This window comes from Cyanistes caeruleus, unplaced genomic scaffold (assembly GCF_971803275.1).
Source record: "Cyanistes caeruleus unplaced genomic scaffold, bCyaCae1.hap1.1 HAP1_SCAFFOLD_81, whole genome shotgun sequence".
NCBI classification, from domain to species: Eukaryota; Metazoa; Chordata; class Aves; order Passeriformes; family Paridae; genus Cyanistes; species Cyanistes caeruleus.
In genome coordinates, this window is record NW_028255891.1 from 1,914,593 (window position 1) to 1,928,255 (window position 13,663).

The 13,663-nt window shown below is 53.5% G+C and overlaps 1 protein-coding gene and 1 long non-coding RNA gene across 2 annotated transcripts; both read right to left on the bottom strand.

Annotated features, from left to right (window-relative positions):
* Positions 1-2,798: 2,798 nt before the first annotated feature.
* LOC147646748 (uncharacterized) lies at positions 2,799-6,262 on the bottom strand. The gene is made up of 7 exons (XM_086873080.1): positions 6,195-6,262; positions 6,006-6,107; positions 5,654-5,797; positions 5,214-5,285; positions 4,809-4,910; positions 4,013-4,178; positions 2,799-3,485 (listed from the first exon to the last, which is right to left on the bottom strand). The coding sequence occupies exons 2-7, from the start codon at positions 6,043-6,045 to the stop codon at positions 3,260-3,262; spliced, it is 750 nt and encodes a 249-aa protein (XP_086729206.1). The 5' UTR covers positions 6,046-6,107; positions 6,195-6,262; the 3' UTR covers positions 2,799-3,259.
* Positions 6,263-8,208: 1,946 nt separating this feature from the next.
* On the bottom strand, positions 8,209-10,688 carry LOC147646749 (uncharacterized). The gene is made up of 3 exons (XR_015281804.1): positions 9,074-10,688; positions 8,646-8,717; positions 8,209-8,273 (listed from the first exon to the last, which is right to left on the bottom strand). It is a non-coding gene; the product is annotated as an uncharacterized LOC147646749 (long non-coding RNA).
* Between the last annotated feature and the right edge of the window lie 2,975 nt (positions 10,689-13,663).

Below are 13,663 nucleotides of genomic sequence, written 5' to 3' on the forward strand. Positions count from 1 at the left end.
AGGAGACTTGAAGAATTTTGTGGGATTTTTCTTAGATTTTGTGGAATTTTGTGGAGATTTGGTGGGATGTCTCTGGAATTGGAGGGGTTTTGAGAAGATTTAGGGAATTTTGTGGGATTTTTCTGTATTTTCGTGGAATTTCTCTTGAATTTTGTGGAATTTGGAGGAGACGTGAAGAATTTTGATGCATTTTCCTGGAATTTTGTGGAGATTTGTGGAGATTTTTTGGGATGCTTCTGGAATTTTGTGGGATATTGAAAAGATTTAGGGAATTTTGTGGGATTTTTCTTGAATTTTGTGGAAATAGGTGGAGATTTTTGAGATGGTTCATGAATTTGGTAGGGCTTTTTCATGGAGTGACTTGACCTTTAAGAAGCTTTGGGAGCTGGGAGGAAGTTGGAGCTGCGAGAGGCTGATGGGAGTCTTTTCTTGTGACCAGTTATTGGTCATTTCTAAGAACTGACAGCAGTTTTGACCATTGAAAAGTGAGATCAACTTGTGAACACCACTTTGAGATGTAAAGCCAGGGCTCTCTTGTTCTCTTTGGTTTCTGGCTTCTGACGAGGTAACAGGCTCTGTCTCGGCCTCCTCCCCCCTCCAGGCCGGACAAGGCCGCAGAGGGCGGCGGGGGAGAAACGGAGCCGGCCGGCCTGGCTTGGTTTGCAGTTTCTGCTGCTGGACTGAAACCTGACACCATCAACATCTGCAGCTTTCCAAGACTTTAACTCTTTTACTACCTGGATAAAACATACAGATTACTCCTTTTTCCCAGAGAGACAGAGAGAGAGAGAGAGAATCAACATGAAAAAGACATCATAAAACTACCAAAGACAGTGAGGAAAAGAGTTAAGTTTTAGATGGGGAAGAGAGAATAAGGAGATGCTTTATGAGCTGAAATATTTTTCTGTTAAAGCTATGGGGATGGACAATAGTGTCCTGAAAAAACTCCTTTAATTCATGACAGAGTATATTGGGAGGAATGGAGTGTTCAAAGTGTGGATTTTGAGCAAGAGGTGGAGTAATTGTGATACAGTGAGGTGCTGGAACAGAGCGGGGAGAAGTAATAGTTGAAGATTTGATGCATTTTGAGAGGCAAAGAGAAAACTTCTGTTTCCAGGGAAGCTCACAGAGACAGATGAAGAGAACTTTTGCCTTTGAATAACTCATCCTTAAAAATGACATCCCTAGACTCATTGACCCATACACACCTCAGAGTGATGTGAAATGGGAGGAGTGAACTGGTGACAGATTTCTGGGCAGCTGGCATCAGGAAAATAGAAAACTATAACAGAAATGGTTTTCGTGTGAAAATCTCCATAGATTAGCAGAAGACTTCTTTTACTATACAAAGTCTGATGAAAAGACTCTAACAGGAATTGGGACTGTTTTAAACACCAAAGTTCCAAAGTTTTTTGTCTCTATGTTGTCATGTGAACAAGAGAATGGTGGGTACTGGGGGTTAAAAGTGTTTTCTGGAAGTTTTTTCTGGTGTTCTTATTCTTGTAGTTTTATTAATAAACTTTATTTATTCCTTTGAAGTTTTAAGCCTGTTTTGCTCTTGTTCTAATGGAAGTTAAGGTTGCTGGAGGCTGATGGGAGTTTTTCCTCCTGGCCAGTACCTGGCCATTTCTGAGAACTGACAGTAGTTTTAACCATTGAAGAGTGACATCAACCTGTGAACACCACCCTTTAAACCTTAATCCCAGGAATTTCTCTTTCTCTTTGGTTTCTGGCTTTTGAAGAGGTCACAGGGCTCCGGTTCAGCCTCCTCCCCACCAGGTCTGACAAGGGCACGGGGGGGAGCAGGGCTGGCCGGAGTTCTGCGGTTCCCGGCAGGGGATGGAGACTATGAAGTGACAGGAGCCCCTTCCCAGAGGGAAGTACTCCCATCTGTACTACTGGACTGCCCTGACTGTCAATCTTTGACTTCTTCAAAGGGTCATTGCTAAACAAAACCTTGGTTTTGCCTGCTGACATTGCTGGTCAGGCAGTGTCCCGGGAGATGCTCTTGATGGTTTCCTCTTTTCCAGAGCATGGCACTGGAGGAGGTCCAGACCCAGGTGATGCCACTGAAGGAAATGTGCCCTCATCCCAGGGACGCTCAACACGGACTCCCCCAGCCCCTCAGTGCCCCGCTGCTGGTCACAGCAGCCCCTGCCTGGCTCCTGCCACCCACACTCTGGTCAGCCCTGCCTGCTCCTGGACATGGAGCTCAGCCAGGGCTGGTGCTGTGTGGGCTTTGCTGGTGGCACCAGCTGGACACTGGGGTGAGAGCTCCATGTCTTTATTGGAACAGAAGAGCTGTGCTGGGCCCTGCCCTGGCAGGAGGGACCCACCTTCAGTCCAGGCCACAGAGCAGGGCGGGTCCCTTCAGGGACACAGGGCCTTGCTGTGGGTGGTGGCAGCATCTGCACAGCAGCAAGCTGGTAATGCAGCTGTGACAGGGACATTGGGCATGGGCATGGAGATGTGAAATGTGTGGTGCAGGTGTCCCTGAGGGAGGTGTTTGGTCGTTCTTGTGAAGCTGCAGAGGGGCACCTATTGAGAGAGGAGATGGCTGAGGTCCCAGCTGCAGCTGGCTCACAGGGACCCTCCTGCACAGCGGGAGATTCTCACTGTGCTCAAAGATTCCCTCTGAAGCCTAAGAGGGGAGCTTGTCAGAAGTCCCGAAAAATATCTGGGGAAAGGTCTTAGGTTAGTTGTTGAGACGAGGTACAAATCTCCAGCAGGAAAAGAGCCTCTCCAGTAGGCTGGGTGTTTTGGGGTGTCTTAGTTCTTCCTAGAATAAAGATTACCAATTGAATGCAATTTCAGTTTTTATTCTAGAAGTGTAAAAATGTTTCAAGATTTTCTGAATTCTAAAACTACCTTGAAAAACCCTGAACTACTATGGAAATAAGTAAAAAAATATTTGTAGATTTCTTTCTACAAAAAAATATTTCTAAATATTTCTAAAAGTTTCATATTTCTAAAAATGAAAAGCAAAGACAAAATGTGGTTGCCTTTTCAGAATTCTAAAACTAATTTGAAAAATACTAAACAACTATGGAAATTGGGAAGAAATATTTTGGGTTTACTTTCTATCAATAATAATTCTAAAGAGTTCTAAAATTTCTAATTTCTACAAATGAAAAACAAAGATGACATGGTGCCCCATGCCCGGCTGCTGCCTGCCCAGCCAAGGCTGTGGCCAGCCAAGCAGCTGTGCCAGTGCTGGTGGTACCAGCCAGAGCCCAGAGCAGAAGCCCAAAGGTGTTGCTCAAGCCCTTCCCTGGCAGGAGGGGCCCACATTCAGGCCTGGCCAGGCACCAGGGCCAGCACCTGCAGGGACAGAGGGTCCTGTTCTGGGTGGTGGCGGCACAGCAATAAGCTGATAATGGAGCTGTGGCAGGGACAATGGACACTGGCTTGCAGATGGAGGATGACAGGTGCAGGTCTCCCAGACTAACGTGTTTGGCAGGACATCTGAAGGTGCAGAGGTGCTCCTGTGGAGAGAGGAGGTGGCTGAGGCCCCCAGCTGCCGCTGGCACGCAGGGATCCTCCTGCACAGCAGGGCCCAGAGCGGCCAAGGCTCCCCAGCACGGCTGGAGCTGCTGGCACAGCTTGGCCCAGCTGGACAGCTGCCCCTCAAGGCCCCAGTGAGCAGGGGATGGCTCTGGGCAGGGTCCCTGGCCAGGAGCGGGCCCCAGAGCGCCTCTGCCTTTCAAGGGCAATCTCGTCCCCGCTCTTTCTCCTGCCCACCTTGCTTTGCCTCTGCCCGCTGCTCCTGGGGCTGCTCTTGGCCAGGCAGCCTCAGTGGGAGCCAGCACTGGCTGCAGCCCCAGCGGGCTCCCCAGGAAAAGGCCCAGCAATTAAGAGACCAATTAAAAGCCTGGGCAGCAGCAGAACTTTTGGCAGAGTTATTTGGACAACCACTGACTATCTACAGGTCCACAGCAGCCTCACTGGGAATGTTTCTATTCTACAGTAGACTTTCAAAAGAAGCTGAGGGAAAGATGAACAAAACACTCACCGTTTTGTCTTCCAGCAATACCAGATTCCAACACCACATAAAACGAGTACATGCACCAAACAAATCAGGCCTGCCATTACTTCTGGCCAACAGCGTGTTCCCTGACAGAAACCTCTTCTGATGCCCTTCTGGGAATTGGGAACACGTGTTGTGGTGCTGGCTGCATCTGTGGGAGCAATGGGCAGTGAGAGCGCGTGCTGTGCTGTGCTGCTGAGCTGGCAGCATGGTGGGTATGTCCAGGATGTTCTCTGTTTCCCCCAGAGCTGGGGCCTGCAGGCACCTTGTTGGCCCTTGGCACAGGCTGTGCCACCCAACAAAGCCCAGAAGGCCGGGAGCAGAGCCCAGGGGACAGCACAGCTGCTTGGGCAGTGGCTCCTTCCAGGGACATGGGCCAAACCCATCCCTGAGCAGCCACTGCCACTCCTGACCCTCCCTTCTCCATGACATCTCCCCCAGCCCAAGGGGACAGAGCCAGGCCCTGTCAGGGGCCAGTGCAGCCCCTGCCCAGTTGGGAGCCAGGGCTGGCTGTGGCCCTGGGCTCGTGGCAGGGCTCCCGCTCGGGGCTGCTCCTGTGCCTCGGGCCTCTGGGCACTCACGGCTACCTCTGGGAGCAGCTGCACTGGGATAGATGTTGGTGCATGAGTCCCATTTCCCAGGAGCTGGAAACGAGCTCCAGAGGCCTGGAAGCCGAGGTGCCTCCAGCTTTGGCTGCTGCTGGGTCATGCAAGGGCCAGCCCTAGGGGAAGAGCTGCTGGCACACAGCCCCGCCAAGGGCTGAGCCCAGCACAGCAATTACCTCCTGTGTCTGGGCCTGTGCCTGGCATTGCCTTCTTTCCTGCCAATGAGCCACTGCTTCCTCTGGGAAACGTCTCCACCTGCATGGTCTTTTGGTCCATCCCTTGAGAAAGGAAGAGGCACAGCTGAACCAGATGGAGAAGTTCTTGATTTGGGTGCTGGCATTTTCAGGACCTCATGCTTGTCAAATACGGGCATAAGGTTCAAAAAATGCCTTGGCTTTTGGGCCAGGGCCAGGGCCCTCCCTCCTCCAAAAAGCTGCCAATTCTGAGCAGTAGTGAGGGGATCGTGCAGGGCGAGGGCACACACGTGCACGGCTCTGTCCTGACACCTGCAGCGATGCTGTCCTGGCTGAGCTTTGGGCTCTGAGCTGGCAGCTCTCCCAGGGGGAAAGGCCTTCACCTACCCTCACCATCTCCCAGGGCCTCAGTCCTGGACGTGGGTTGGGAAGCCAGATCACCTTCACCAGGAGGCTTGGCTGCAAGGAAAGGCAGGACAGAAGAGCTCCCGTGGCTCTGCAGGAGATCCTCAGGCTCCCTGGGGCTGGCAAAGGAGCTGCGCAAGGCACAGCCCTGGGCCCAGCCCCTTCCCTCTCTGCTCCTCTCCGTGGCTGCACAGAGCACATGGAAGGAGACACTGGCATTGCACATGGGAAGAAGATTGACAGCTAAATGCTCCTTTCTCCCACTGACAGCGATGCTGTGGGATCACTCAGGGCTCCAGAAGGGAGCAGGGCAAGGCTTCCAGAATCCTTCAGCCCTGAGATTATGTTAAGGGATATGGCACATGAGTGAGCTCTTGCCACCTTGACATTATTCCATCAGGAAAAGCACATTGAGAACTTGCCTCGAACATTCTCCAAGTCTTGCCAGCTGTCATCTAGCCGGGCTTCCAGATAATCCATGTCCTGATCCCAGTCTAGAAGCCAGTACAGATCAGAACCACGTCCATGGTGCGCTGGGATCCACTTCTGCCTTGGGGTAGTGGGCACTGCAAGGGGTTTGGGTTAGATCGTGAGTACCAGATGTCAGTGGACATGGCCAAAGCTGCAGAGGGGCCTGGGGAGCTCTGGGCTGGCTCTGGTCACTCTCCACCCTCTTTGCAGGCCCTGTGCAACATCCCTGGTGGGGGGTGACAGGGCCAGAGCAGGGGTCCTGGCTGCTGAGTCTCAGGAGAAGGCTGAGGGACATGGACCCACCTTGTCCTCCCTGCAGCATTTCGTTCAGCATTTGCCTCATGGGTTTTGATGGCACATGGGGTTTCTGGTGTCCTGCAGCTTTGTTCTTTCCACTTGGACGACCTTAAGAGAAAACAGTTCCCCTTTGCAGGAATGGAGCCCAGAAAACCAGTGCTCAGCCTGTGGGGTCAGGAGGGACACACCACTCACCCCTGCGATGGGAGCCGGGCTTGCGTACAGTTACCAACCCAGGAGCTGGGAAAGTCCTCCCTGCAGGCACACCTGTAACTCAACAGCCACAGAAGCTTCTGTCACCTCTGCTCATCTGCACAGGCAGCACTGAGCCACAGCAGTGGTGAGGGGAACGCGATGGGCGAGGGCACACACGTGTATGTCTCTGTTCTGACACCTGCAGTGGTGCCAGGACATTGAAACTGCTTATTCTGCCAGGAAAGGACCATTGAGAACTTACCTCCAGCATTTCTCAAGTGTTTCAAGCCATCATCCAGCAGGGCCTCTGGATAATGCAAGTTGTGATTCCAATCTAGAAGGGAGCCCAGATCAGAACCCTGCCATGGTGTGCTGAGATCCCCTTCTACTTTTGACAACTGGGCACTGCAAGGGTGTCAGGTAAGACCCTGGGTGCCAAATGTTAGAGGACAATGGCCAAAGCTGCACAGGGGCCAGAGGACCTCTGGGTTGGTGTCTGGTCACTCTCCAAGCTCTTTGCAGTCCCTGTGCAACATCCCTGGAAGAGGTGGCTGGAGCAGCCCAAGGCCCATTGGGGCTCTCTCACAGCTACAGCTGAAAGTCTTGCTAAAGCAATGAGGAAAAACTGCAGCAGGCAGTTGCACAACTATCCCTCCCTCACGCCTGCCCTCTCTCCCTCACTTCCTGCCTTCCTCTCTGTCTCCATCCCTCTTTTCCCTGGGACAGCTCTCCCAGCCCAAGGGGGCAGAGTCAGGCCCTCTCAGGACACACTGGAGCCTTGGCCTCCCCCTCTGCCCATTCCCCACCCTGGGCACCCCTTTGCAGTCGCTGCCAGGTTTTGGGACGTGTCTCCCATGGATGGACCCCAGCAGGACTGCTCAGTAGCCAAGTGCCCTGAGCCTGCTGGGGATAATTCCTCTGGTCTGTGCCGGTCTTGGCCGGGCTGTGCCTGCACTGCCAAGCAGCAGAGATGGCAGCTCAAGCCTCAGCAGGGCTCAGGCCCAGAGGCACAGCAATTACCTCCTGTGACTGTGCCTGGCATGGCCTCCCTTCCTGCAGCAGAGGCTGCCCATGGGCCACTGCTTCCTCTGGGAAACGCCGCCTTCAGCACAGCCGCTCTGTCCACTTCTGCAGAAAGGGGCAGCTGGATCAGATGGAACCATTCCCCACTGGGGAAACTTCAGGAGGCAATGCTTGTCAAAGGCATGGTTAAGGATCAAGAATCCCTGAAAAGTTTTTGGCATTGGCCAGGGCCTACACTATCAAAACAGCTGCCCTTTCTGATCTACCTGGGGACCGAGAAATTGCAGGGGATCTCAGTGTGAGCATGACCCCTGCTGCACTTTGGGCTCCCTGCCTGCTGATGCCAAATGCCTTCCTGCAGAGGCTGGGGAGAAGCTGCAGCCAGGCCAGGCTGGGAAACAGCCCTGCAGGCCATGAAAGCAACAGTGAGGCAGCGAGGCTGCCATGGATCCGCTTCCCGCTGTGCAAAGAAAGCCCCTGGCTGCTGAGTCTCAGGAGAAGGCTGAGGGACATGGACCCACCTTGTCCTCCCTGAAGCATTTCCTTCAGCATTTGCCTCATGGGTTTTGATGGCACATGGGATTTCTGGTGTCCTGTAGCTTTGTTCTTTCCACTTGGACGACCTTAAGAGAAAACAGTTCCCCTTTGCAGGAATGGAGCCCAGAAAACCAGTGCTCAGCCTGTGGGGTCAGGAGGGACACACCACTCACCCCTGCGATGGGAGCCGGGCTTGCATACAGTTACCAACCCAGGAGCTGGGAAAGTCCTCCCTGCAGACACACCTGTAACTCAACAGCCACAGAAGCTTCTGTCATCTCTGCTCATCTGCACAGGCAGCACTGAGCCATGGGAGAGGTGAGGGGATAGCACAGGATGGGGGCCCACACGTGCACGGCTCTGTCCTGACACCTGCAGCGATGCTGCCCTGGCTGAGCTTTGGGCTCTGAGCTGGCAGCTCTCCCAGGGGGAAAGGCCTTCACCTACCCTCGCCATCTCCCAGAGCCTCAGTCCTGGATGTGGGTTGGGAAGCCAGATCACCTTCACCAGGAGGCTTGGCTGCAAGGAAAGGCAGGACAGAAGAGCTCCTGTGGATCTGTAGGAGATCCTCAGGCTCCCTGGGGCTGGCAAAGGAGCCGCGAAAGGCAAAGCCCTGGGCACAGCCCCTTCCCTCTCTGCTCCTCTCCATGGCTGCACAGAGCACATGGAAGGAGACACTGGCATTGCACACAGGTAGAAGATTGACAGCTAAATGCTCCTTCCTCCCACTGACAGCGATGCTGTGGGATTACTCAAGGCTCCAGAAGGGAGCAGGGAAAAATTTCCAGAATCCTTCAACCCTCACACGACCTTAACGCAAACGGCACTTAAGTGAGCACTTTCCACCTTGACAGGTTATTCTGTCAGTACAAGTGGCAATTCAGAACTTACCTCCAGCATTCTCCGAGATTTTCAAAGTCTCATTCACCAGCGATCCCAAATAATTCAAGTCATGATCCCAATCTAGAAAGAAGCACAGATCAGAACCATGGCCATGGTGCACTGGGATCCCCTTCTGCCTTAGGGAACTGGGCACTGCGAGGGGTTTGGGTAAGGCTGTGGGAGCCAGATGTCAATGGACATGGCCAGAGCTGCAGAGGGGCCTGGGGAGCTCTGGGCTGGCTCTGGTCACTCTCCACCCTCTTTGCAAGCCCTGTGCAACATCCCTGCAGAGGCAGCAGGACCAGCCCAGGGCCCCTGGGGACTCTCTCCCTCTCACAGAGGAAAGCCTCTCTAAAGGCCTGTGGAAAACCATCCCCAACTCTTCCCAGGAGAAGGAAGTGCTGTCCCAGGAAAGGGAAGCCAGGCCGCGGGCTCACCTGCTCCCTGTGCTCGCTGCGGAGCAGCCTGGGCAGCCCTGTCAGGCAGGGCCACTGCCAGGAGGAGCAGGAGGAGGAGGCGCAGAGCAAAGGCCATGGTGCCTTGCCCTCTGCCAGTCCTGCAGCTCTTGCTGCCACCACTGTCCTGACACCGCTGTCCCAATGTCAGCACCGCTGCTGCCGCCGCCGCTGCTGCCGCAACAGTCGTGGTCAAGGACTGACTGCTCGGTCCTCGTGGTGCTGTGCAACCACGGGGCTCTGGGACCTCTGTGACCTCAGAGCCTGCTGTCACCTCAGCCTGCTGTCACCCCACAGGCTGCTGTGACCTCATGGCCAGCGTGGAATTGTGTGGGGAGTGGGATCTGCCTTCTTCACCAGGGAGCTCATCCTGCCCAGCAGCTCTGTCCAAGGGCTATGACAGGGTCCCAGCCCAGCTGATCTCACGGGCTAGGGGATGAAGGGATGGAGAGCAGCCCTGCTGAGAAGGACTTGTGGCTGCTGCAAGGAGAGAGGCTGGACATGAGCCAGCCATGTGCCTCCAAAGGAGGCTGCCCAGCAGCTTGAAGGAGGTGATTCCACCACCCCTCTGCTCTGGTGTGAGCCCACCTGGAGTACTGCATCCACCTCTGGGTGCCCAGCACAGAAAGGACATGGTCCTGTTGGAGCTAGTCCAGAGGAGGGACAGAATGCTCTGCAGGCTGGAGCCCCTCTGCTTTGGAGACAGGCTGGGATAGCTGGGGGTGTTCAGCCTGGAAGAGGGAAGGCTCCACGCAGACCTGATTGCTACCTTTCAGTACTTTAAGGGAGCTTTTAGAAAAGACAGGACAGAATTTTTAGTAGGGCCTGTTGTGACAAGACTGAGGGGGAATGTTTTCAATCTAAAAGACAGTAGATTCAGACTAGACCTAATGAAGATGTTTTTTACACTGTGGGTTTTGAAACCCTGGCACAGGTTGCCCAGAGAGGTGGGCATCCATCCCTGCTGACATTCAAGCTCATGCTCTGAGCAACCTGATCCAAAGGTGTCCCTGCTCACTGCAGGGCACTGCACTAGATGGCCTTTAAATGTCCCTTCCAAGCCAAGCCATTCTGTGCTGCTGTGCACCAGCAGAGCAGTGCTGGAATAATGCTGGGGTGATGATGCTGGCACCTGTGTTTTGGTAGTTGTGCCATTTAGCTGTTGGCCAAGAGAGGATTGATGGGCTGCACAGTGAAGTCTGCAAAGAACAGTGTGCTCAAGGAGAAACAGGAGAGGAACAGGGCTCCCAGCTCAGATAAATGCCAGCATTTTGCTCCCATTCATTGTTAAGAAATAAAGCAATGTTCTGAAGATCCCTTCAGTGTGGGTGCACTATTGGCTGTATCAGTGCTTGTGTTCTGTAAAACAGGTGAGCTGTTACAGCTTCTTGCCCCATTTACCACTGGATAAAACCCAAATACTGCATTGCTCCATGTCTCCTTTCTTCCAAGTAAAGGCAGATTTTGTTCATTCTTCAGTGGGACATATTCATCTGTTGACAAGCAAATTCTTGCCATTCACACAATGTTGATTTGCACTAATCAGATTATAATTAAGACCTTCCTCTCACCGTAATTAAGGCTGATGGATTGTGAGGCAAAGTGTTGCATCATTTGCCCTGGAGAGAGTTTTTCTTTAATTCAATGACATTTGAAGACAGCTGTAGCCTACCATACTTCTGGCATACTAGAAATGAAAAAACAGCCATGGAAACAGGCTGTTCTATCCTTTCCTCCTCCTCCTTCTCCAAGGTATTTTAATCCCTGAAGTCTGAGCTCTTCAGCTGCCTCACAAACATTGTTTTAATTCACACAGGTATCCATCAGGACAGTGGCTGTGAAGCTTGGAACAATGTAGGTTTAGAGCAGCAAAAATAATCATCCATTTCCCAGGTTAAGCCAAGCATTTCCCAAATAACTCTAGCTACCGTCAGGGATGTTTCCAAAAGTATCATAGTAAATGTTGGGAGCAGGGAGAGAGAATGTGAACAAAATTAAAAATACAGCTTTCTGAGATCTTTTTATTCCTATAAAAACAGAGTCAAAATTGTTTATAGATAGAACATTAACTAAGAAGTGAGCAACAGATTGTCAAGATAATTGCTTAGGAATCAAAAATATCGAAATAAAAATAAGTTAACATGTGGATTTATAAGAAAACAATCATACTAAGAAAAAAAAAAAACAAACCTACCAAATCTAAAAACAAGAAGGCTGCCTCATCAGTCTCAATATCAAAAAAAAAAAAAAAAAAAATAATAAAAAAAAAAAATTGAAAATAATCAGATCCTCATGACCATTACTATATACAGGACCCTCCAGGTAATGGGAATAAAGAAAGGAACTTTTGGACATTTTTTTTCTCCTTGGGCTGGGGGAGCTGTCACAGGGAAGGGAGGGTCAGGAGTGGCAGTGGCTGCTCAGGGATGGGTTTGGCCCGTGTCCCTGGAAGGAGCCACTGCCCAAGCAGCTGTGCTGCCCCCGGGCTCTGCTCTCAGCTTTCTGGGCTCTGTTGGGGGGCACAGCCTGTGCCAAGGGGTGGCAAAGTGCCTGCAGGCCCCAGCTCTGGGGGAAACAGAGAACGTCCTGGCTGTATCCAGCATGCTGCCAGCTCAGCAGTGGAGCACAGCACGGGCTCACGCTGCCCATTGCTCCACAGATGCAGCCGGCACCACAAGACATGCTCAGAAGATCTGGGAGAGCATGAGAAGAGTTTTCTACCAGGGAACACATGGTTTGATTAAGTTAATGGCCACTGTGGCTGGTGGAGCACTTTTCCTGCTGATGTGCTATGCTGGAATCTGGTATTGCTGGAAGAGAAAACAGTGAGTGTTTTGCTGATCTCGGCCTCCAACAGCTTCTTGAAAGGCTGCTCATAGTCGGGAAACATTCCCAGTGAGGCTGCTGTGGACCTGTAGATAGTCAGTGGTTGTCCAAATAACTCTGCCAAGAGTTCTGCTGCTGCCCAGGCCTTTAATTGGCCTCTTAATTGCTGGGCCTTGTCCTGGGGAGCCCGCTGGGGCTGCAGCCAGTGCTGGCTGCCACTGAGGCTGCCTGGCCAAGAGCAGCCCCAGGAGCAGCGGGCAGAGGCAAAGCAAGGTGGGCAGGAGAAAGAGCGGGGACGAGATTGCCCTTGAAAGGCAGAGGTGCTCTGGGGCCCGCTCCTGGCCAGGGACCCTGCCCAGAGCCATCCCCTGCTCGCCGGGGCCTTGAGGGGCAGCTGTCCAGCTGGGCCAAGCTGTGCCAGCAGCTCCAGCCGTGCTGGGGAGCCTTGGCCGCTCTGGGCCCTGCTGTGCAGGAGGGTCCCTGCGTGCCAGCGGCAGCTGGGGGACTCAGCCACCTCCTCTCTCCACAGGAGCACCTCTGCACCTTCAGAACAGCAGCCAAAGACTTTAATCACCGAGAAGTTGACCTCTCATCCCCACTCTTCACCTCTGTCTCCCTCTGCTCTGCTGCGGCTCCATCCCCATCTTGAGGGCGTCCCAAGACCCACACGTGCAAAGTGAGACCCTCTGCCCCTGAGCCCCCTGGCCCTGGTACCTGGCCAGGACTGAAATTGGGCAGCCCCTGTCCACCAGAGCAGGGCTTGGCCTATGGTTTTTGTTCAAATAAAGAGATGGAGATTTTACCTCAGTGTCTGGCTGGTACCACCAGCAAAGCCCTCATGGCACCAGCCCTGGCTGAGCTCCATGTCCAGGAGCAGCCGGGGGTGTCCACAGTGTGGACAAGCAGGAGCCAGGCAGGGGCTGCCATGACCAGTGGTGGGGCCACGAGGGGCTGGGGGAGCCCATGCTGAGCGTCCCTGGGCTGTGAGGGCACATTTCCTTCAGTGGCATCACCTGGGCCTGCACCTCATGAGGCACCCAGGGCTAATTTGGGCTCTCTGCTAAGGTGTGCAGGGATCCCCCATGAGGTGTGCAGCGGGGTTAAATTGAGAGGGTTTTTTCCTCTTCTCAGCACAGCAAAGGGGACACTCTTGGCTGAGGTTTTGCAGAGCTGGGAGGAAGCCTCTTGCGAGCCCTTGGGCCCGGCCTGTGGGCACAGCGGGCAGGCAGAGCCCATCCCTTGAGGCCAGTCCGGGCTGCTCGGGCCGGGCCGGGCCGGGCCAGGTGAGGGCCCCGGCAGGGAAGGGCCGTGGCCGTGGGCTCTGATGAGGCTGCCGAGCTTCACCCTGGCCCTGTGCTGCAGCCAAACACACATTTACAGCCACAGCCATTCTCTGGGGCACAGGAGGCACCCGGGGCTAGAACTGAGGCCATGGCTTCTCACCCTGAAGGGAGGCTGGCTATGTTGGTTTGGAGGGCACAGCTTAGATCCCAGTTCCCTTTGTAAACCTGCTGGGGAAGTGTGGAGGGGCACAGAGTTCCAACCCTTTTCATTGGGAAGTCTGGCTGATGCTGTGGGGTTTTTCAATTTTTTGCCCTCTGAATTTGTGTCCTGGCAGAGGGTTAAGTTTGCTTGCTCTCACAAAGGCCCTTTTCTTCTTGGTGCTCAGTGGGACTGCAATGCAGCCGGGGTTGAAGGAGGATCTGCAGCCGCTTGGGCCATGATTGTGGGACACCGTGTGGGACC

Coding starts and splice junctions, on each gene's coding strand:
- LOC147646748 (XM_086873080.1), bottom strand. CDS start 6,045: ATGAGGCAAATGCTGAACGAAATGCTGCAGGGAGGACAAG. Junction 5,798..6,005: donor AATGCTGCAGGGAGGACAAG/GTGGGTCCATGT, acceptor AACCCCTTGCAG/TGCCCACTACCCCAAGGCAG. Junction 4,179..4,808: donor CACAGGCCCAGACACAGGAG/GTAATTGCTGTG, acceptor TTGCTCCCACAG/ATGCAGCCAGCACCACAACA.